This window comes from Manis javanica, chromosome 14, assembly GCF_040802235.1.
Source record: "Manis javanica isolate MJ-LG chromosome 14, MJ_LKY, whole genome shotgun sequence".
NCBI classification, from domain to species: Eukaryota; Metazoa; Chordata; class Mammalia; order Pholidota; family Manidae; genus Manis; species Manis javanica.
The window spans coordinates 74,702,746-74,728,117 of NC_133169.1; the positions used below are offsets into that span (position 1 = coordinate 74,702,746).

At 38.8% G+C, this 25,372-nt stretch overlaps 1 protein-coding gene across 4 annotated transcripts in view; it reads left to right on the forward strand.

Annotated features, from left to right (window-relative positions):
* The window catches only part of COMMD10 (COMM domain containing 10), a 157,016-nt gene that overhangs the window by 74,763 nt on the left and 56,881 nt on the right, over window positions 1–25,372 (forward strand). Inside the window, exon 6 of one of the 4 annotated variants that reach the window (XM_073221887.1) lies at window positions 11,680–11,775. The exons of the other annotated variants lie outside the window; for them this stretch is intronic. Within the exon in view, the coding sequence (XP_073077988.1) occupies window positions 11,680–11,760 (81 nt within the window). The 3' untranslated portion in view covers window positions 11,761–11,775. Of the gene's footprint in view, window positions 1–11,679; window positions 11,776–25,372 lie in introns of those variants that run through there. 4 annotated transcript variants of the gene reach the window in all.

A 25,372-nucleotide genomic window follows, 5' to 3' on the forward strand; every position in this document is an offset into this window, starting at 1 on the left:
AAATAACCACTATCTCTCTGAATATAAATATATCTATACTGACTATATAAATTAAATTGCATGGTCCAACCTACAAAAGCAAAGTAAAAAGTTAAAATGTTGGAAAACCAAGAAATTCAGAAGTTTATACTCTTACTCTAATATGGCATGGTACATATAACTAGAAAGTTGAAAATTACTGCACTCATAGAAATGTTGAAATACAGCTGCTGGAGGAAGTATAAATGAAGATTTTCCTAATTTCTTAGAAATGGAGTTCAATACCAAGGCTTTTTTCATTTGTAAACTACTTTAAAAGCATCATAAAGAGAAGTAAGAGGCAGCGGTTAGATAAATTAATACTGTATGACTTTCCCTTCACCTTAACTCATTTATTGTGTACATATTATCATTTTATAATAAAGGGGCACAAAAATCTCAATCATAATATAAGTTGGTCATGGGAATGGAAGTGCAGCATGGAGAATACAGTCAATAGTTCTGTAACATTTTTCTATGTTGACAGATAGTAACCGCACTAGAGGGGGTGAGGATTTAATAATGTGGGTAACTGCGCTGTATATAACTATACCTCAGTTTAAAAAACATGAATACAAAACAGATGATTATGTTAATGTTTTAATTTACATTAGTATAAATGTCAAGACTATGATACTGCCACAATTTTAGGTAGTTTAAATTTTACAAACTATAGAAGAGCAAATAACAAAGATTGTATCATGTAAAATTATTAAAGATGTCCCTCTCATATTAATTCAATCTATTCATTACTTAAATTTTACAAGAATAGCAACACTGAAATACCATGAAACAATTTTTCAGAAAAGTTAAAAGTTTTGAGAGTTCAAGCACCAAAGCGTCACTACTTCAAACAAGTGCCTTTAGTTTGATTTTTTTCACTTTAACCTCCATATAAGCACAGTCAGGATTCGGCAGCACAGGGCCCTGAGCCCCTCTTCTCCATGGTTCTTAGCCTGGCCTAAGGCTGTTGGCTACAGAAGGCGGTGGCCTGGAGGTACGGCTTCACAACAGAACACGGTAAGTAAATCTTTTCTTCAAAAGGGAACTCAGCTCTGTTTTCTAAAATATCTGGCTGAAACTTTGTAGGACTTAAATATGTCCTACTTAGGACAGATACCATACAGTAAGAGTCGGTCTCAGTAAATGCCTCAAGTTTGAGGGAATTCCAATGCTTCTGTGGAACCAAAATGCTAAAGGTGTCTGATAATTTGGGGCGGCAAATTTAGAAAAGGAAAAAGAACATCAACATTCCCACGAAAGAAAATTAGCATCAGCATAGAGGTTTTCTTTATATAATCTCTCTCTCTCTCTTGCACTCCTTGTTGTCTCTGAAGTAGTGTAATACCATTCCCACTCCTGTAATAATCCAATGCTTTTCTCTACTTTCCACCTCCATCTAACCTTAGATATTAATTTAAATCAGATTTTTCTCTATACTAATACCAGCTGGTAAGCAAATATTGGATGATGTTCCTTAACATTACTTACTTCTCAATATGTAATATATAAAGGGGCTGGCCAAGAGATGTATTTTTCTATCTTGGGTTATTTTTCTCTAAGACCTAGACATAGCACCAAGCAAAATCCTTTATCTTGGGCACCAACCATGAGCAACTGAGTTCAGATGTAATTCACAAAACAAAGCAAAGCATCATGGCCTACTGAACAAGATGGTGCAAATAAAACTTTCAGGGACTTTACTCATAGTACTTCCCCATAAAGAATTTTAACTATTCTGGGAAAATGGCTCAGTTTGGCCACTTAGAAAATACTAAACTTGGAATCAGAAGATCTGGGTTCAAGTCTTTAAGCTTTGCAAATAATGAAAAAATAACACTCTAAATCTTGATAAAAACAACTAATTTTTGCATCTTTATAGTTTGTGTCATATTTTCCCTTAAAGAATCAGACCTATAACAACTCTGAAGAGCAATTATAACCATCATTTTCAGAGAAATAGACTGAAGTCCCCAGAGCTAGATGTGCCAGAGTTAAGGAATGAAACTACAGAAATATTTTAATGTGCTGGCTTTTCCAGCCGTACAATGCCTATGTATGACACAAGGGATGCAAACAGCTCCAAAGAGCAAAGAATTACATGCTTAGTGAATATGCCACCATAGTACACTCAAGCAAAGCCCCCCCCCAAAACCTGATTTGATCAAAAAAGTATAAGAGTTATTCGGAGGCTTCTCTTGGGGGCAGACACACAGTAACCAAGTGTTACGGACTGAATATTTCTGCCCCACCCAAATTCACAAGTTGAAGCCCTGAACCCCGTGTGGCTATATTTGGAGACGGGGCCTCTAAGCAAGTAATAAGGTTTAATGAGGCCACACTGGTGGGGCCCTGGTTTGACAGGATTTAGTGTCCTCAAGAAAAGACCCCAGGGAGCTCACTTGGGCTCAGAAGAGGCCATGTGAGGACAGAGTGAGGACGCAGAGGCTGAGCCCCAGTCCGCAGGCCAGGAAGAGCCCCCACCAGGAGCTGAATACGCTGGCCCCTTCATCTTGAACCTCCCAGCTTCAAGAACTATGCAGAATAAATGTCTGCTGTGTAAGTTGCTCAGTATGTGGTGTTTTGTTAGAGCAGCCCTAGCAGACGGATACATTATATGCATAAAAGCTATTAGACAATCACCAAAAATATGATATAGTCAACTGTATTCCTTCTTAGAACTGTGCTTCACACCAAGAAACAAAACTAGGAAAGCTTGATGAATAGGATTTTTAATGGCCTGAACTATCTCCTTAAACACAGGCACCCCCTCAAGAATGGAACCTAATATTCAGATTTTCTGAGTTAAATTTCCTCTCTTCATGCACTGCTGAATCTGCTCCTTGTCTCGAAATCTCTCTTTAGGCTTCAACAGCACAAGGCCACTTGAGCAACTTCATAGGAGCACACACTTTTTTAAAGTATGTTAATAAACTGGAAGAGCTAGAAGCTATAGGCTGAGATAAGTATTGCCTTTATCAGTGACTGTTCATATCTTGGTCATGATTCATTCTGTGAACAGACCAGATAAAGCAGCAAAGTATTTTCTTCACTTCCAGGCTTTAGGGAGAGCTTTAGTGTAGCCTCCAAGGACTTTAAACAGATTCCAGGGCTCAGATTGTAACCACTGTTCATTCTATTTTGCCAAGAGTGCATTATAGCTTATTAAGTGGTTTTATGTAAAATACCATATTTGATTTTTGCAAGAAAAACACTCTTTGAGAAAAGCATACAGTTTTTTCCCCCAAAGTGATGAAACTGAGTCTTAGTAAATGGTGCTAAGATCCAGAACCACATTCTTTTTACTACTTCATATATTATGAGTAAATAAATGAAGTATCCCCAAATTTCCCTGAAATAAAGAAATATGTAGAGGGGAGTGGTCCAAGTATGGGGTAGGAAGATCTTGAACTCACCTTCTCCCATATACATACTCAATCTACAGCTTTATATAGAACAATTTCCTTTGAGAAAAGACTAGAAAACTAGCTCCTTCACCACAAACAGTAGAAGGGCCACATTGAGACAGGCAGGAGAGGCAGAGAAATGGTCTCGCCAAAAACCCCATCCCGAACAGGTGACCCACAGTCAGAAAGTATCTCACAGACCTGGGGCTTCTCCTTGAGAAGCAAGGGTTTCATGCTCCACGTCAGTACCCCAACCCCTGGGATCTGCAATGGAGAAACGAGCCCCCAAAACATCTGGCTTTGAAAACCAACAAGGCTGATGTCCTGGACACCCAAAGCGCTGTAGGGAACTGAGATACTTCTCTTAAAAGGATCCCACTAAGACCCACTCTTCCCAGGGGCCAGCACAAGAGTAGCAGTTTGAAAAGCACCTAGACTATGTGAAAGAGATTTATTTGCTATTTTTGAAACATGCTCTCAAGGGACAGAGGCCTCTGGTGACTTTCTCTGGGAATGGGGGTGCTGGCAGGAGCAATTTTTGTGCTCTCCCTCTACCTTGATAGCCCTGGGGGGGCATGCCCTGGTCCTGCTCTCCCACAATCCCACTAAAGCGGGCAGGTGTGCCCAGACTAGCATTCCCCCACGGGCTCCTCTGAAGTCAGGATGCGTGCCCTGACCCTGTGCTCTCCTGTTACCAGTGTTTTCCTCTTGCCTCTCTAAAGCCAACAGGCACACAGGCCACATCACTGGCTGTGGTGGCCAGGGGGCTTACATTCTTGGGTCCCATGGGACTGCAACAATCAGAGAGACATTTCTTGGCAGGCTGTCAGCCCCAGGGTGTGGCACAAATATCAGTCAGACTGACACATACACCCTACTCCATGCAATTTCAGAAGGTAGAAGACACGAAGCGGAGTATGGATAAAGTGAAGGCTCCTATGGCCAGGATTCTCACCTGGCCCTGGTTGGCTAGCACACTACATACATGTGGGCAATACATTGCTATTGACTCTGTATAAAGAACTCTGCCCAGTGGTCTGGGAGACATGGTGGCAAAGGCTGCAAGTTTGCAGGAGAGCAAAACAGAGGCTGGAGTGGTGGCAGCACCAAGGACAGAGACTGAGGTGGCTACTGGGGCAGAGGCCCATAGGCAGAGACTGACTTGCTGCATGCAGACTGGCTCTGAGTGGACAGGATTCTAGTGACTGACCTGCCACCATGGGGATAAAGTTGGGTATAACCCTTTCACTCCAAGAATGTTCTGTTATTTCTTTGGTCTCATTGAATCCATAGTGAACTTGCCTGGGGCTGAAACCCATTGGCAAGACACAGCATACAAAGTAAATTAAAACTAGGCTAGTGATTTGTAACTAATGTAGAAGAAATTAGTAGAAGCCAGAGTAGTGTAAGTCTATGTACAGGATATATTACTTCTGAATCATAGATTTTAAAAGCATGAAGCATCCACACAAAGAAAGAAGGAAATAATAATGGGAAGTCTGGTTTAATTCAACAAACATTTTTAGAGAACCATCATTTTGAAAAAGCACTGTGATTGATCCTGCTGGTCCAATGACCACACTTGGAGAATCACTGTTACAGACCTTTGTAGAGCCATTAGGGGGCAGGTCATCAGGGTGAGAAGGAAGATTTTTTAAGTTATATCTTTAACTTCTAGCATCTGTGTGTGGTCTCGTTTACCACGTTGGTAGTGTTATAAAACTGCTGGCATCTCAGCATTTCTTCATCCAAACTTTCCAGTGTATTAATTCTTTATCTAATAAATATTTACTAAACCTTTAATATGTGCCAGGCATATTAAGAGCTGGAGATAAAGAGTAAGATAGACACAGTGCCAGCCCTCATGGAGCTTGCATTCTCCTGGGGGCCACATACAAACAAAAACAGGTGAACAGGCAAAGGAAGGAGTTGCCAGTTGAAGCACAGCATATGACATGAAGGGCGCAAACAAGGAGAAGGTGAAAGAGAAAATCAGAGAACAAACTGTTAGGCGTGGTGGTCTTTGTAGAGATGACATTGAAGTTGAAACCCAAAACAGAGAAGGAACTAGGTCTGTTAAGAGAAGGAAGGAGGAGTATTATTTTAGTAGAGACAACTAAATATACATAGGCCCTGAGGCAAGATGAAAAATCTTTAGGAACTGAAAGTAGATTAGCTGTTTATAAATTTGGGTGTTGGGGATAGGGAGGGAGGTGAGAGAGAGAGAGAGAAGAGAAATTAAGGGCAATCCTTAGGTTTTTGGTTTATGTGTTTACCAGAATGGATAAATGGTAGTATTGTTTATAGAAATGGGGAAGGGTTTGTGTGTGTATGTGTGAGCTCAGCTGTTTTGAGAGACTTTGGTTAAAGAAACAGTCAGTTAAAGAGATTAAAATTTTTACTACATTAAGGTAAGATTGCACAGAGAAGAAACTACTTATTGCTAAGAAATTTAGGCTGTTCCTTTGATGTTAAAAAAATTCAGGGAAACAAAGGAGTATTTTAGGGAAAACACCACAGTTATCAAGGATAAAGAGAAAAACATTCTATTTGGGGGATTTTAAGTAATACTGACCCCTGCAAAGGTTAAAAAGTTAGAAAGTCAAGTAAAAGATTATTTAATTCTAGCCAAGTTGAAAAAGGAGGATTGTCCAGAAAGTAAGTGAAAACAATAAAATTGATACATAATCAGAGAGAGGCCATTGGCTCATCAGAAAATGTAGAAAATAATTACCATGGACACAGAATATCCAACATTATAGTTGAAATATGAAATGTATATATTCATGAGGTATCCTAAGGGATGATGCCAGAACTGAGAGGAAAAAGCAGTTTCAGTAGGTTCTAAAATCTAAAGATCTTAGCAGACTCCTTGAGAATAATGTAAATGGCTCAAGTAATTTTTAAAATCTGGGTTTAGTAGCTCATGCCCTTGAATTTCCATGACTATGTAGAGTATGAATTCCATTAAAATGAAAGTCAATCTTGTTTTTTTTTTAATGTGATGTTTTCCAGTTCTTTAAGGGATTATTAGAAGGACTGAAATAATCTGTATTGTTTTGAAAGTGAATTATAGGCCTCCTTGAAATTAATAAGGGCAAAGATTTTCCAAGTAGTAGTCAATTGAAACTTGTGACTTTCTTTCAAAAGTTCTGAGAAAATACTATTTCTTTACATTTGAGAGAAAGAGACCATTTTTGGTTTATTCACCAATGTATTCACCATACTTAGCACAGTGCCAGACACATAGCATTTAGCAAATACTTTTTGAATGAATGAATTTGAATTTTATATTCAGTTTTGGACTTTCTGGAAAGCTGATAATCTACAAAGTAGTTCATTTGTGATACCTGAGGGGATCTCTCTACCATTAGTGCATTCAAGAATTGTGTAGTAGCAGGGCTATACCTAAATAGTATTAGTACTGATCAGAAATGGCATAGAACATTGAGATTCTCTGTTTCCATGCATTACAGAGAATGCTATAATAATTTTAAGCCAAATACAAATTCCTTTTAGAATTTCTGTGCATTTTAACTATTTTGATCAGTCTCCTCTTTTTGATTGATAATTTATAGTTGCATATTTCTAAATTCTAAATACTAAAGGATTGAGTTCATGAAGTCTTTGAGAACAAGTAGTATTAATGACTATTGAAAGAAGTTTTATGGATGACAGATGAGATATCCCAGGACCTTATTTTACTTGGATTTGTTTCTGGAAGTTCATCGCATTGTACTTATTAACTATAGTCATGTAGAAAAATGACAGACATTCCTATCAGGTCCACATGTCTTTGTTTTTTTAAAACATAGCATGTCGGTTCTTTTGTATTCACTCCCCAATTATGTGACCATACTATTTTGTTTTCATAATCATTTATCTGAACTTTTTTTTCCCTGAAGCTCTCGATTAAAATAGACTTTACTCTAGAAAAATTTGAATTGACTTGGGCTCCTTTTTCTCATGATCTTGTTATTCAGTGATTGTTTTCTCAAATATTTATTTCCATGACTTCTGTTACTTTCATGTGGACACATTTAAGCAATTGCAGTTTCATTTCTAGCCAGTCTTTCTGTGTTAATAATATTGGTTTATACTAACTCCTAGGCTAGAACCTCATCAGGCATGTGGATGTAGAATTAGGACATAATGAGCAGTCAAAAAGCAGCATCAGCTTTTACTCTAGCATTGGTGGAACCATTATTTACCAAAAAAAAAAAGACAACAGATTGAACAGAGATCTGCTAGAGCCACCATGTTGTGCACTATTACTATTATTACTGTAAAACTGTTATAATTCTCAAGGGTTGAGCTGTTTTTAATGTTATATATGAGAAAACACTTAATGCGCTTTCAGCCAGAGAATTTAGATATAAATGGTAATAGAGGAACAGTGTAATGTTTCTGAACTTAGAGGCAATGTGGCATAATGAACTTTGGGGCTTTGGGAATAGATGCTTTGAATCCTGACCCTTTTACTTACTAGCTTTGTAAATGTGAGCAAGTTTCTTGACCTCTGGACCTCAGCCTCCTGTTTTGCAAAATGGAAATTTATGATTTCCTGACAAGAACTTTGAGAGAATGCAATTGCATATACAAAATGCCAAATGAAACTTCTGGCACATTCAGAGTTGAATCGATCCCACTGCTAAGTATAGAAAGAGGGATGTAAAAAAGTTTCTTCATGATTTGCTAGAGCTCTGTGCCCATAAATGTCTATTGTCTCAGCGTAAGTGATCCACAGTAATCCCAACAAGGATGTGTCTTTTGAGGTGTAGAATGTTTACTTTTTTGTTCACTTTGAATAAAAGGTCAATTTGTGCTCTGAGGTCCTATGTGGCTGCTAGATAAAAGGATATAGGGAGGGGGAGGATGAGCAATGGGGGTTTAACAGGTTTTTTAAAAAAAAACTTTCTAGTTTTACTTTTGTGTTTCCATGGGAGATACTGACTGAACAAAAGGGTCTGTGTCTTTGAAAAAAGTATAAACAACTAAAAGCAGGCTCAAGCACTCTGTTCCTTGACTTCCCTCTCTCAGGTCCCACTCTGCTTTCTACTTGGCCTTTTAAAGTTGGTGGGATTGTGTGGTGCAGGGAGGAGGGAGGAGTATTCCAGGCTGTCTTGGTAGAGTCCTCAGCCAGCAAAGTATCACCAAAGGTCAAGGGTCCCAGGCAAAGACAGTACTCCTGGTGGAAAAGCTCCTTGACCTCCTTCACTCTAGCACTGATCTCCACCCATGCAGAGCCAGATTCTGAGCCATCATCAGACGTTCACCAACTTTGAAATAATACATTCAGACATCTCTCTGATTACTTCCTCCTATTTATTTCCCTTCATTAAGGTCTCCTTAGTTGGCCCTTCCTATTTTCATTTTCTTCTTTATCATCATAGTCTCTGATTCGTCACTTCGCTCTCCTTTCACTGTCCTCAAAGTCTTTCCCCATGAGGCTTCCCTGTACTCCACCAGCAAGAACTCTGACTGAGGGAATCTGTCTGACTTCACTGTGCCAGCAGGTATTGTTGGAAAACAGCATACTGCGGTGATGAGTTGCCTGTAATTTCCTGAGCTCTGGGTTCCATCTTGTCCAGTTATCTGAGTGCCTCTCTCTCCTCTATCTTTAATAACCTCCTATTGGCCTCTTTCCATCAACGTTGAAACCTGCTCAAATGAATCCAAGCGTCAAGTGAAAGTAACCAATGAGTGTCTGTCGTTTGAGGTACAGCCCCCTCTCACCCGACAAACTTTTTAAACAAGTTGTCAGTTCTCACGGTCTTGGGCCTTCTCCAGTACAGTTTCTTCCTCTATAAACAAGCTGCTTTTATAAATTTGTTTTACTTCCCTGCTTAATAATTTTGAGCAGCCTTCTCATTACCTAGTGAGAATCTCATATCCCTAGCCTTCTATTCATGCCATTCTACTCTTCCTTTCTGGTCAGGCCCACTTACTTCGTTTCATCAGTACGCTTACTATTCTCCTGCCTCTGGGTTTTTATAGGATGTGTTTCTTCTACCTGGAAAGTACTCCCTTGACTTCCTCAACTCCCCCACTTACTGATCAGTTATCAGATGTCATCGCCAGAGAGAGATTTCCCCTACCTGACCTGACCTGACTTAGTTCCCCCACTTTAGCACTTGGCACATTTGTAAAAATTGATTTAGTGTTTTTCTTCCCATTTTGTAATGTTGTCCTCTAGAGAGTAGGGATCTCATTGGTCATAGGCCCTGATAGTTGTAAGGAGCTCAAGAAATATTTGTTGAAGTGACTGAGTAAATGAACACTTGTATCACTCTGTAGCTCAGTAGACAATATTTAACGTTAAGAGAGCTTTTTTCCTTGGCAATGTGACAAGTTTTAACTGGAGTTAAAACTATTAGTTCCTCTACTAGAGTTATTAAGCAGTGTAGTCAATAGTGCCTAGTAGGTACACAGCATATATGCTTTCTCCTATTGTCCTCTATTTGGTTTTTTAAAAAACTAGAAATGTATAATAATCTCTAAGTTTTTTATTATGAAGTTTTGTATTTTGTTTCTGATAACACTTAATTAAATGACATATTTATTAAATACTATTCAACATACACCCCTAAATAAAAAATGAAAATATAGATAAATCATCTATATTTTCTTTTTTTTACTTTAAAGCAGTGTAGGAATACATAAATACAAAGGAGACGTCAGAAATGCTGTTTTCTAACTAAATATCTTAGGCTTTTCTCAGCAACTAATGCTCTAGTAAATAAAATGCTACAAAACCTTTATAATTAAGAACTATTTGACAATTAAAATTATGGCTAAAATTATAAGATAAATTAATGAATATATAAAGGAGAAGCTACAAGTGACAGTATTCATTCTGTAGAATTAATTTTATAGAATTCCCATACATAAAATAATAGTATGCACATTTAAATATAATCCAATGTTGCACATATGTACAAAGATTGCTACCATACTGTATGGTTTAGTAAATTAGTGTTAGAGTAGAATTCTGAAGATATTTTATGTTTAAAAGTAAACTACATAATTTGCAGCTTTATTGATGGGAAAAAATCCACATCAACCTACATGATGAAGAGTTAACAGAATTTGGGCTACCACTATAATGTAGATTAAATGATCTTTTTGTTAGTTTATGTATTAATATTTACATGTAAATATATTCCTAGCATATTCTAAGTCAAACTCACTACAGAAATGTAGAAGTGAATGTAGTTTGTATTTAACCGAGTTGAGAAAACATTTTAGTAATTAAATGCTGTCTTTTTTTAAAAACAAAAACTTTTTTATAAATAAAATTGCTGGCTTCCAAGTACTTATACTTTAATCAAAACAACAATTGTATACTGTAAGCCAAATTTTCCTCTTAAATCTTATACTTTATCTTCTTAAATTTGCTCAAAAGAGTTGATTTGAGTAATCAATTTTTGCCTGCTTTCTACCAATAATTTTGTGATTTTGGAAATATCTCTGTTGTATTTCTTTTCAGTGAATAATACCTGTATCATGGTGAAGACAATACTTGCCACATAATTACTTAAACCATGCTTTTATGAGAAGAACGGTTTCATTTATTAGGAGCTCATTGTATGTCAGGGTTTATTTATTCTGTGGGCTTGCGGTCCCAGCCCCACTGTGTGGACGCACAGCCACCAGCCGTTGGGGTGGTGCTCGCATCTCAGCGGAGGCTTCTAAGCTGACTTTTCCTTCAGCGTGATTTTCGTTGTCCTTCCGACTTCCTATTGCTCTCTAGTTCCAGCTTGTTTCCTGAGTGTTTTGTCAACTTCATCATTTTTGTGTCCTGTTCTGCTTGAGTTTACAGAGATCGTTTCTGCTCTTTGCAGCCAAGAACTTTGACTGGTACAATTATTGTTGGCAAAAATTGGTCATACTCTCTGTTTGCAAATATAGTCTACTTTTTATAGCAACAGCTGCCAAAATGCTGATTTTCACTTAACATTGTAAAAGGGAAATGAAAGGGGGAAAATACAAGTTTTAATTATTTAAGTAGTGGTATCAGAAACAGCAATGAAGATCTAGTGAAGAATACTATTTTCAAGGATTTTAAAATTTCAAGGCATATAATTTTCAGCATACCATATAATTTAAAGCATTTATTGTAGGTATTATTGTTTGTTCACATAATTTTTATTATTATGAAAACATGTAATTTATATTGGGAGTATATTCCTTGTATTTTGAAAAATATCCCTTTGGCTTTCCTGGGTGGCATCTATCCCTGGCCTGCTCTCAGGGTCAAGCCAGATCCACCAGCCCACTCCCGGATGATGTGTGTGACCTACATCTAAGCAGTCAGCACATTGTGCCTCCTTAAGACACATCGATTGGTAAGTTTGGACAAGAACATATCATTGTACATTGAAAGGTGGCTGTAGCAGCTTCAAGTACTACAGCTTCTGTGGTTCTGGGAGGAAGGCAGTCCCCTGCTCAGGGCAAGTTCTCCATGAATCCAATGAGAAAGAAGGACGACACAGGTGAGAGGTTGGGGAAAGGGTTTTTATTCCTCATGGCTCAGTCTCCCTTTTCCATGGTGCTCTCTGGCTCCGTCTTGCTCAGCTCTGCTACCAAGCTTGCTCTGTCTGTCCCCTGTGGTCACAGCACATGCATGCTTCCCCTGCCCACCTCTTCCAGGAAGAACTCCATGGGTGGGTCCCTGGGTGACTGGTGGGTACCTGCCCTATTATATACCAGGAACGGTGTATAATAGCCATTTTCTCTCCATCCCACCCCTTTCCACCGGAGGCTCTGCCTTGGTAAAGTTCCCATTAATATGCAAACAGGCCCTTATCTGCACACCACTGTCAAGGCCAGGTGGGATTCTTATCACACAAAGCACCCCTCCAGAATTCTCACCTCACAGTCTACGTACTCCAAGTCTTCTGCAGTGGCCCTTGTACAAGAAAGCTGGAGCACTGTACTGTATAACCATACTAATAACATACAGTAACAACGAATTATGATAAGGACAGTAAAATCATAACAATCCTCAAACCTGAGGATCCAGCTGGGTTCAAAGTCCTACTCAGATTAAGTTCACAGTTCACACCTTCCATGGGAGGCCAGCAGCTGAACTGGCAGGGGGCTCCAGGCATACTCAGTAAGCAGCAGCTGTGGCTAGGGGGCATGCCCAATCCACAAAGGCTGTAGAAGAGAATAACCTTAAGGGTGATAAGGTACATGTTTTAATGACACCAACATAGGCAAATCCTGTCCGTCAGGTAGGATGCATGCAAGAGTGGTTCTGTGATAAAACAGTGGCAGGAATGGGGTCCATCCTGGTCTAGCATACCAGACCTTCACCCCTCTCCCTGTGGGAGTTACAGATGGGTTGCTGCGTAGGGCTATGGGAGGCACATGCACTGGCCATAATGTCAAAACATAACTCCCCCTGTGAGGTGCTCTTCTGGCTGTTTTGGATACACTACTGTGATCTTTGGAGGCCACTCTGCTGTTAGTCTAGAAACACGCAGGAGGCCAACTTCCAGGCCTTGGCCCCAAGGGCCAGCCATTGATGGTTCATGTGTCAAGATGTCCAAGGCCACATAGTCTGCAGGTTACTGAAAGACTCAGTTACACAATGCACTCCTCCGAGGCCCTACTGACCTCCAAATGTTAGAGGCTGACCGCACAGAAGGGCTATAGCCCACACTGTCTTTTGCGCTGGACCAAGTCATTTGCTTCATCATTCCCTGGGGATGCCAAGGGAAATGGCCTGCAAGCTGCTGCCATAGGCCTTAGTCACATGGACATCCAGCTTGTCTATTTTGCAGCAGCAGAGGTAAATGTGCATATTGTATCCTAGCCCCCACCTGAAGCCCTTGCGTGCCAAGAGGCACAAAGGCCTCAGAATTTGTACCAAGTGCAGGATAAACACTTTATAGTAGCCTACAAGATCCAAAACCTTTTGAAATAATGCCACAGTTATCTGTAAGAGAATCAGAGGTGAACATAACATCATACACAATATTAGATTTTCTATGCTCATAACATCATACACAATATTAGATTCCCTATTCCGAAGGGGATTTAGGCTTGTTTCACTCTGACAGCCCCACTCCTGCAACCATTCATAACAGTGGGGGTCCCAGGAAACCATTCAAGGTCTCAATAAATCAGGGAGCATTTGGCTCCTGTGTCCACCAGAGCCACAACAAACTACACATTTCACTGAGGACTAGTAATTTATTAAATTACTCAATATGTGGCCTCTGGTGCAAGAGGCCCCAGTCAGTCCCCCAAGGCAGGTGCTTTGACCCTCTCATCAGTCAAACTGTAATACCTAATAATCAGTCATCCAGCAAGGGTCCAGGCAGGTTCTGCATGTGCTCCCACAGGAAGGCCTGCAGATACATGGGCTGGGCATGGGACTTTGCCTCTGACTTCCATTTCTTAGACCTCTGGCTGGAACTGCTGCTCTGTCTTTAACTGATTCTTATGGGCTGTCCATCACATTTCACTGCCCTTTATCAAATCAACCCACATCTGGCTCCTCAAGACCTTCACCAAGCCCTTTAGACCTCTTCTCTCAGCAGATCATGTCTGCTTACATGCCCCATTGTCTCAACCTCTCCCAGATCTGCTATAGTACGAGTAACCTCACTTATGGGTTGCCCTAAATAAGGGGCAAGAATAGTCACTAGGGACCCAAGGAAGGATGGGGGAGCTGTATGGAGCACCAGATTTCTCATCCCCATGGTGAGCTACTCATTGGGGCCTTGGTAGTCCATATTGTAGATGATATTTTTCATGCTCAACTCCTGTAAAACCTGCTGGAGCTCTGCATATATCTGCCAGCTAGTATGAAAGTATGGTAAGTTACCCTCATGAAGCCATACAGTGTGTAGTGCTGTGGTCAGCCAGTCCATAAGTGCATGATTCCCCAGGGTCTGTTGAGTGTTTTATAATGTCTGCTGGAGAGGGTGAGTCCTGTAAGGGAAGCCAGTTTACCCATTTCAGACCCAGATAGAACAATGCCATCTACTCCTAAATCCCAAAGATGTAAAAGCCATGTGAGCAGAGGTTCAGAGGGCTTCTGCTGAAGCCTGGTGCTCAAATCCACCAGCTTGGCCTGGGTGTAGGGGCGGAGCTTGGAGTGCTCCACACCCTGGGGAGGGGGCTACTCCTCTCCCTGAGGAACCTGCGGTTGCTGTGTCTATTTTCTTCACTACAACTGGGCAGGCTTTCAATACAGGAGGGACTAGTGCTTCTGACTGTGGCAAAGGCAGTAGTTCTGTCCTGGGCCCCGCCCCCTCATCCTTCCCTGGCTCCTCCTCTTCTCATGTCTCATCCACCATTCCTGGAGCTGAAGGCACCACCCTTTCCTTCGCCTCCCCCATGGCTTCTTGCAGCCTGCATTGTTTTCTGCCCCTTCCTGTGCCACTAATATGGCCCTCAGCAGTGCAATCTCAATGTTTGAGAGATTCTTTCCTTCTTTAGAGCATCCCACAGTTCGCAATTCCTGTTTTGCCACTTCTCTCCAAACCACTTCTCTCTCCTTGGTAACCCTTTCCAATGCTGCGAGAAACATCCAACCCACAGTTCCTGCCACCACATGGGCACTCAGTTCTCCCAAGGAATCCCCTATTTTGTGGAAGGCCAACTCCACTGCCTCTGGTGTCCCCACCCTTCCCCATTTCTGGGGAGGGGCCCACTCCTCTAGGAGGCAGATCACCCAGGGCCAAATCTCCACCATCCATAGTGGTGGGTATCTCCCCATTACCTATGGTGGGAGAGGTCCCTGGGTATCTTCCCACTGTCTGTAGGGGGGCTCCCAGGGAATTTCCCCACCATCTATCTGTAGGGGCAGTCCGCTGAAACATCACACCCGTGAGGACAGTGTTTGGGTTTACCGGATCCTACTGATTCTTGTCAAAGTGTGGCTCCAGAAAGAAGGGGGAGGCCCTGCCTGGAGCAAGTTCCTTCTGAATCCATGAGACCGAAGGATGACACTGGTGAGAGTCTGGTAGAAGGGCTCTTATTTCTGTCCACTCAGTCTCCCTCTCCCACAGTGCTCTCTGGCCTCTGCTCGCCGGACTCTGCACCAAGCCCACTCCACCTGTACCCTGCAGCCATGGCACCACGCTTCCCCTGCCTGCCCATTCTGGGAGGCACTCCTTGGGCAGGTCCCTGGCGACTGGGGGCACCTAACCTATTACACACCAGGAATGGAGGGGAGGACAGAATGGCTATTTTCTTTCCATCCCACCCCCTTGCCTCAGATCGACTGGAGGTTCTGCCATGGTGAGCTTTCCATAACATGCAAACAGGCCATTAGCCACACACCACTATCAAGGCCAGGCAGGAAATCTGGGTGGAAACTTCCATTTACCCCACAGCTTCACACATCTCATGGAGCTTGAGGAGGAGGCCAGTGTATCAAGAAGTAGAACTGAGGTTGGACAGAAAGAAACTGCGTCCTGATGATACAGTTTGACGGCTAAACCCAGCAATGCCTGAAGTGATCCCTACTCCTACACTTTTAATCCTGGGAGCCAATACATTACCTTTCTGCTTATGCCAGTTTGGGTTAGGTTTTCTGTCACTGGCAACCAAGAGTCCTAGTTTCTCTGGAATGTAAATGCTAATTCATCTTGAATTGGCATCATGATATATTAGTACCACATTTTTAGAATTAACTTTTTATTTATGTTTTAGTTATTTATAAGTTTTGTACCTGAAACATGAACAAGAAAAAGCAACTAATACTTGAAGATAGAGTACTAATTTAGAAAGAGATGAGCATGAACATTTAAACTTCTTTGAAATTTTGAGATAGCTGTACTTTTACTTTCTATGATCTAAATCTGTAAAACACACACTAGGAAACAAACACTAAAAAGAGTAAAGTCCTATAAAATGTATATTTTAAAAAGTCAAATTAAACCAACATGTTACATTTGCTGGATTATATTTGATTTGTAATAAGCATTTTTCTACATTTTACACTCTATTGTTGCCTACCTACATAACTTCCTGCAGTTTTGACATTTATAACATGGTTTTCTATCAAAGATCATGACTGAAAATATGAGCTTATTGATGAGAATCATGTCATTTCCAGATGTGTGCGTGTAGATGTTTTAGGTAGGAGGATACATTTATTAATACTACCTTTGGCTGCCACAACCTCATTCTTCCCTGTGTGTTTGCACTTCACTAGTCATCCTTGTTGTGCGATTGGAATTGATGTTCTTCATTTGCTTTCTTGCTTACTGCATCCTTGGGTATTGAAATGGATAAAGACAAGAACTAATGAAATCATTCCTGAGGGAAGATGACCTCATGAGTGAACTGTCAGGATGTTTGTTAGGATCCTTCTGGGTGCTAGAGTCGGAGACCTAACACAAATTAACTTAGTCACAATTTACTGGCTCACGTAGCAGCTATGAAATGAGGTGAGTTTCTAGCCTCATTCATGGCAGGATCCAAGGGTTCAGGTCGTATCACCACAGCTTTGTATCTGAAGCCTTCAACTTTGCTTTCCTCTGTGTTGGCTTTTTTCTCTGGCATGTGCTTTCCACGGACTGCATGTGTCTATAGAGGTATATCATTCTTAGAAATCTAGATTTCAGGTGTGAGTGACTTCTGTTTCCCCAGTGACAATTAAAAATCTCCAGGATAATAATAAAAGCATATTGGCCCTGCTTGATCTCCTGGCCACCAGGGTTTGGGGAAGGAAGGCCACGGATTGCCAGCTCTGTCGGTATCACACTGAGTGGTAGTGAACTTTCCAAACAGAAAAGATGTCAGAGAAGTGTAGATGTCCTCTTCAGTAGACATCTGCTTCCCACTACAAGTTCCGCTTGCCTTTGTTTCACTATCCAATATACCATTCTTGAATTTAGTTAGGTTACCTCCTTTTTAAAAAATGAGAATACTATTTCTAGTAGGATTTACTTACTTATATCCAGTGTAAACTAGATCAGAAAGGTTTCTTCTGATCTATAGCTGGGATCACTTGTATTGAAGGACTAGAGATTTGGGCTGTGGTAAGGAAAATAGGTATTTTAAAACTTGGCCATGTAGTGAAGTGGTAGACAGCATGGACTTTGGAAATCATATGGACCTGGACATGACTTCGCCACTTCTCAGCTGTGACCTCTGGCAAGTCACTTAATTTTTCAAAACCTGACTTTTTTTTTAAACTGTAAGATGAAAATTACCTGTGTCATAGAGTGGCTATGAAAATTAAGTGAAGTAAAATATGTAAAGATTTATCACAATGTCTAGTACATGGTGGGTGCTCAGCAAGTGATAGTTATTATTGCCTCATTAACAGTAATGATAAACACTGTCCCTTGCCACCCCTGTTCCCAAATGGTCCCCAACTACCTAGGATTAAGGGCCCAAAATGGTTCTGTAGTTCAGCCATATTAAGGCTCACATCAGGTTTTACCAGTGAGTCTGGAAGTCTAACTGCTGTTTCTAACATTGGTTCTATGGAGAAAATTTTCTTCAAATTGAAGAAATCCATTTTTATAACTCATTCTTTAGTGGAATTTGATTTTACCTGCTGTGTTTTTTTTTAATTATATCTATTTGTTCCTTTCATGTGGTGCAGGCAATCAAGTGAGGGTCAGATTCTGTTTAATGAAATGCTAGAATTAAAGTATATTTTAACAAAATAAAATGTATTTGCAGAGGCTGCTGACTGCTCTAAGAACTTATATCATAATCATGTGGCTTTCTTTGGGGACCGATTAACTTGGAACCTAATTAAGCTACAAATGAAATTTCTAGCATTTTGTTTTTTGAATTCTGCTTTTTAACATTTCATGTTAAAAATCCTGTCTTAACTTGTGGTCTTTTACAGTGGTGGGTGGACTCAATATGAGCAAGTGTGGTATTCCTCAGAATGCAAGACTGTTAGTTATTATGAAAACTGAGCTCAATGAAAGTGACACAGATATGCCAGGATAAATGTACACAGCCACATAGTGGGTGACCAAGTGAGTCTGTTGTCCCTTGTTTCATCAGTAATACCCAGTACAGATTAATATTTTTAAAGACTTGATATTCAGAGAATTTAGAGTAATTGTACTTACACGTTTGCAAACATTATTTACCACTTTGAGCTGTTATCAATAAGAGTAAGTTTATGTATGAATAACTTTAGACACACAGAACTGTAATGATTTTGTAGTATAAAAAAACTTAATAGGCAAATACGTTAATGTTCCCATGCCTGCTTTGGTTAATGTGAGTAATTATCACATGATATGAAGGAGTCGGAGATGTGGAGTTGCTATTATTATTTGCTTAGTTCTAAGGAGGAAAGTTTACTATGGCTATAGATGGTACATGGCATGCTTATATTCAAACATCCCTCATGCTATAATCAGTCACAGAAATACTAAGCATGTGTGTATGATGTATTATGATTGCCATAATCTAATATAATTATTGGAAACAGCTAATATAGTATATTCTAAATAATGGCTTTTTATCTTCATATGTAAAGGATAGCATATTACTTTTCAGATTTATCAAGAAGACACTAAACAAAACCCATGAAACAATAGATATTGTTTTAGTGTGACAGATGATTTTCTAAATAAAGCTTAGAAGCAATGTGATACCTGTATTCCTGTCTTTCAGTATGTACAAAAATAACATCTTGATAATAATTGTTTTCCCCTTTCAGATTGTCAGTAATTTATAACAGAAGCATATAATCAAGAAAGGATAATTGTTTCTGCTAAATAGGTATCTATCCTTATTTATATTTCCTGCAGTAGACACATCTGGTATTTTTTAATATGGGGTTGTCTTTCACCTTTCATGTAGTACAGTTCATGATCATAAAGAGACCATACAAGTCATTTCGTTCATCTCCCATTCACTTGATAGTAATGGGCTTTGCAGATTTCATATGAAATTAATGCTTTACGAAACATTTTTTACTTTCTAAAATGTCATTGTAGTTCATCCAATCAGTTTATTTTTTATCTTTCTTGCCAATAAAAATTATAAGTAGAGTTGAGGACAGTTTTTTTTAATAGAAGTAGAAAATTTGTGGAAGAACTCTGCTACTTTTTCTCCCTTTCTAAAAGCACAGCAAGGTATAAATTACCATACATGCCCCCATGGAAATAGCCAATTACCCTTTGAGTGGAATCCAGTTCTGACACAGAAGCACAGAGAGATAATGTGACTTGCCTGGGTTGTGCATTGAGATAGTAGTAGAACTGAAGTACTGAGCACTGATTCTCAGTCGGTCTGGCCCAGAGCCAGGATCATGCACGCTTTCCTTGTGCTATTTCATGGAAGGCTTGACAACAAAAGATGTAAAGAGAGTTGTGTCCCTTCTCCCCTCTTCTCCGCACCCCTTTCCAACCTCTCCTCTCCCCTCCTCTTCTGTGTTACACACCTAGTCTCGGTTATTCTGATAATTTTTTTCTAGCACATATACACACACACCCACACACAGTTTTATTAGCTTTTTTTTAAACATTATAGCCCTAAGTCAAATTATCCTCAGAAATGTCCATTGCTACTCTTAAAGAGAAAGACTTTAATATTAGTCACAGCTGTAGAGAGAAGAGGGCACCTTGAAGAAGTTTAACTTTCAAGTACACTTTGGTTCTCTCTCCTTAGTAGGTGAAGCCAATCTCTTACCTTTGACTGATACTATAAAGAGTTCCTAATACTGTATTGACAGCAGTTGGTTCCTGTGGGAATGAATTTAATGTTATAAACTGACACCCTGCCTACACTGCTGCATTAAATGAAGAGAATAAGAAGTTGCTGTTTGGCTTTAAGTCTATAAAGCAAATGCTAGGAAGGTTTTTGATTTACCCAAAGTTACACAGCCTGTAAGTGACAGAGATGCAACTAGGACCTAAATATTCGCACTCTCAATCAAATTATCTTTCTTCTGCACTAAATTTATTCCACTTTTCTGAAAAGCAATATGGATGGTTCATACCGCAAACTGAGTGAGGCTCAGTTATTGTTTCTGATCTCATCACGTTCATTGAGGTGTTTTCTCTTCCCCCCGTCTTCTCTATACCTTCTGTATTAATTTTCCCTTTGGATCTGGTTCCTGATTGTCCTGAATAGTTAGAGGAACACCTGCCATTTTTGAGAAGAAAATGTCTAATAATGTAACCCTCTTTCTCTATATTATAGGCAGAAGAAGAAGTGGAGCACAAATCTGTCTTCCCTTGCATTCATTTGAGTTTACAAAATATGTTAAAATCAATTGTAATATGCAAACAAAAGCATCATGCAGTGAAAGTCCTTACATGTTTAATAATAATTCAGCATAATTAAGCTGCAAAATTTAACACTGTTGTATGCCATTTTCATGTTAATATTTGATCTCACTTATAATGGATGTGTGTACCTACACTTTTTATTTACTATGGAGGTCTTAGTATATTAAAGAAGACGTTCAACTAGACCTTGATATTCCTTGTGAGCGCCCGCCCATGTTCCCATAGCAATTTTAGACAACACATGCTGTTTTCCTGGAAGAGTAGCTAGAGGATATAGTTTGATCCCTTTCTGCCTCCCATGGTAAACCTTCTGTTTGTTTTGTGAGTTTAGTAGCTAAAGGTGCATGATACAACTTCCCATCTCTGTTAGATGCTGCTAAATCAGACGGTAATCAAATGGCTCTCAAGCTCCAGCAGCTCTTCTTTTTATTCTGTCAAACTTCGATTTTCTAGATGGTCATATATCTGGTGTGTCCAAAACCTACTTCCTCTGAAAGCACTAAAATCTATGGCATACATTTAAATTCCAAATGAAAGGTGTGTGGGAACTTCTTCCTAAGTGCAAATGTTCTTCCAACAAAGGAAGGAAAACAGAATTCATGGAAACTTATTTTTACTTTTCTGACCATAATGATTTTTCTAGCAATATGAGACAATTCCCTGCAGCCCCTCCCATTTAATTGTTGAGGCAGGAAAGTACATTAAATCTTAATTAACCATAGTACCTATAGTAGCATCTGGTGTTACTGAATTTTTGCTGGCATCTAAAAGGAGTAGAGTAACTATTCCTTACCTGGAGAAAAATATTCCAGCATTCTGTTCCATTAGGTAATTTTTCTAGTATTTCTTTCCATTAACATGATTTGTTGAAAAAAGTCTGTAAAGCAAATGCTAGTTACATGATTTGTTAAAAATATACATACACATATATATATGTATTCATGTATATATTTGTACACACATTCATATACATGCATGTGTGTTGTGATTTGTAGTAAAATAAAAAGAAGCAAAAAATAAGGTCACAGTGGTTTCTTTTAAGAAAGTAACTTATACCACTTTCACATCAAAGTTAATAAGAGAGCTTGAGGACTTTTAATATGGTTCAGACATTTTTTAGCATCTTTTTGGTTTTTACTTTTGTTTTCTTGATACTCCCTGTTATATTTTTGCTCCCTATTATTCTCAGTGTTTCTTGATTCTCTAAATGTGAAGTGAATTCCATCTCCACTGATTCTTTTGTCTCCTCTGTTAGTTCACATACGTCAGCTATGTAGTGGTATCTGAAAGTAAAAAGATAATTTAGAAACAAAGTTGGATAAAATTTCATCATTCTCAGTTCTGAAAATTGTTTAATGATATTATTAACTCGTTGCTGAACTATCTTTAAGTCAGGCATTCAGACTATCAGCTACCAGGTGCCTAAGATTGAGTTTTGTGGGGGAGGGTATGATTGTGTATTGTGCAAAATTCATTAACGAGATTTCTATAAGTTTATTATGAATTTCTGGCCAACAACTGAACTGTTTAAACTTCTTAATCCATTTGTCCCATTGAGCAGCCTTAGATCTGAAACATCAGTTTCCACTTCCCTTATGGTAGGTGACCCCATGTGGATCATCTAAAATTGGACCCTGCTTCCCACCACCACATTTTTCTCCTTATTCCACTTCATTGTTTTAAAGCACTCTCCACTTTTTGTTAGGATGTCTGTTTTTCTTATTATTACCTATATTTTATTGTTTGTCTCCCCATTACAATGTAAGTACCATGAGGGTAAAGATTTTGTCTTATTAATCTGATGGTCTCCAAATGTAGAATAAGGCCTAGAGCACCATAGGTATTGAGCACAATGAAGGTAGGAAGGAATGAGTGCTGTGGAGATGTGGGAATTGGTGCTGGCCATTTCACCAGCTTGATGTGTAGTACCTCAAGACATTTTTACTTAACACGTTTTTTAAAATTAGGGAATGAATGAATGAATGATAAATGCAGAAATTAGGCTCTGGTAGTCCACTTTGGGAAACTGTTTGTCATTATGTACTAAAATTGAATATGTAAGTACCATGTAACCCAGAAATACCATTTGTAGGCATATACCTAAATGAAATGTGGATATATGTTCACCACAAGACATGGACAGTAATATTCATAGCAATACTATTGATGAGAGCCCCAGTAAAGAAACTGCCCAGATGCCCATGAACAGTAGAATGAATAAACTGTAGTATGGTCATACAATGAAATACTATACATCAATGAGAATATAGGAACTGTAGCTATATTTAGCATCCATATATTATGGATGAATCACATAAATGTAATGTGCGAAAGAAGCCAGAAGTAGAACACCACATAGTGTATAACTTTACTTACATAAAATTCAAATCTTTGTTGTTACATGTCAGGATAGTGTTTACCCTTGAAGGGGTAACACTGGAAGGGGGCACAAAGGAACAACTTCTAGGGTGCTTTAATGTTTTGTACCTTAATGACATGTTTTATACTTGAAGATATTATATTATGACAATCCCAGCCTTAAAAGACTAACTTAATGAAGGAGCGACAAACTAACATGAGGCTGAGTAAAACAAATAATGTATAAATAAAGTTCTTTGAGCAGAGGATGAAATCATTAATTCTTTTGAGGTGTGTATAGAAAGACAGTTCTAAGTAGTTTAAAACCTTTAGTATTTCCCTTTGTCATAAGTGCCAAATGTTTTCAAGCATGAAACTTCAAAGTACTTTTCTTTTTAATTAATAGAATCCTGAAAACCAGATGAGTTTGTGATGAAAAAGCTAAACACTTTTTAACAGATATTGTCATAATTAATGGCAAAGCTAGAACATTCCTTGAAAGACAAATATTTACAAACTTAAAATTTTAATTTTTAATTGCACTAAGTTGGAATGACCATTTAAATATGTAAACACTATCACAAAACAGTGTCAGCTCTAAGAAAAATAAAATTTTCTATCAGTAATAAATTTCTCTGATGAACCAATGGAACATCAGGTAACAAACATAAATGAGATAGCATTTTGCATACTCATCAGATTGACAAAAATGTGAGGATCTGAGATTGCCAGATATTTATGTAGAAACTTGAACATTTCTGGTGGCAGAATCTCCCTTCAGTTTCTGTGATTATAGCCATTCCAATAGATGCATAGTGGTATCTTACTGTGGTTTTAAATTTGCATTTTCTTAAAGACTAATGATGTTGGGTATATTTTCATGTGTCTAATAATTAGTTAAGAGAAGAAAGGAAAATTTTATATACTCTCTATATTTACCCATATATATATACTCATGCCCTTCTATTCAGTAGACGTGAGTTGCCATGTAGTATCTTCCAGCTGAAGAATTGCTGTAGCATTTCTTGTTTTTCAGGTCTGCTGGCAATATATTCTCAGTTTTTGTTTATCTGAACATGTCCCTGTTTTACTTTTATTATTGAAAGATGGAATTCCTAGAAATACAATTTTTGGTTTCTACACTTTGAATGTGTCGTTTCAGTTTCTTTGGCTCCCATCATTTCTGAAGAGAAGTTAACTGTGAGTCTTTACTGTTTTCCCATGTATAGAATTTCCCTGGCCCTTTTCAAGATTTGTATTTTATTTTTGGTTTCAGCAGCTTGACTGTTGTTACATCTAGTATAATTTCCTAGTGCTTATCGTGCTTAGATTTTACTGAAATTGGGCCTTAATCTACTAATTTCCATCAAATTGGGGTATTTGTCAGCCATTATGTCTATAAATATTTTTTCTTCCTCTTTTCTCCTGTCCTGCTAAGATTCCAATTAAACATGTGTTAGATCATTTCATATTGTCTCACAGATCTCTGATGTTATGATCATTATACTTCAGCCTTTCTTTCACCTTTGGTTTGGGTAATTTTTATTAATCCAACTTCAGTTTTATTAATTCTTCCCTTGCCATCTCCAATTTGTTGTTGTGCCCAATGGTGAAAGTTTATTTCAGTGATTGTATTTTTCCAATTTACAGTCTCCTTTTTTTTTAGTTTCCATTTTTCTCTTAAGATTTCTTCTGTGTTCACTCACTGATAGCATATTTTCCTTGAATTCTTTGAACATATGTGTAATTGTTAAAATTATTTTATCTGCTAAATTCAGCATCTGAGCCCACTTAGGGTCATTTTTTTTTTTTACTGCAATTTTTCCTGATTATAAGTAACACTTTGTTTCTTTGCATATCAAGAAATATTTGGTTGAAACTGGACATTGTAGATTATATGTTGAAGTGATTTTGAGTTCTGTCGTATTCTTTTGAAGACCTTGGTTTTCGATCTTACAGGCGGTTAGGTTGCTTGAATTGAAACTGCAAACATTGTCTCTTGTGCAGTATACATCTTATAGCTTCCCAATTGCTGTTTTCTTAGCCTGATTTCCTATAGGTCTCCCTTGTGCCTGCAAAATTTAGCAGTTAGCCTAAGGATTTAGGCTAAGATGACCTTCATCCTTTCTGTTGTTTCTTTGCTTCTAAGAATTCCCTGCTAATTGATAATAGCTCTGCTGGCCTTGGGCTGTTCATTCTGATGATCAAGCCTGTCCAGATTCATCTTTCTCTCACTCAAGCTGAAAATGCTCGATGAATTAACTCAATTAATGGTTGCATTACAAATTCAAACATCTGGCTCTTTTCCTTTTTTCTGCTTCTTCACCAGGCTTCACTGTCTCCCTTGCT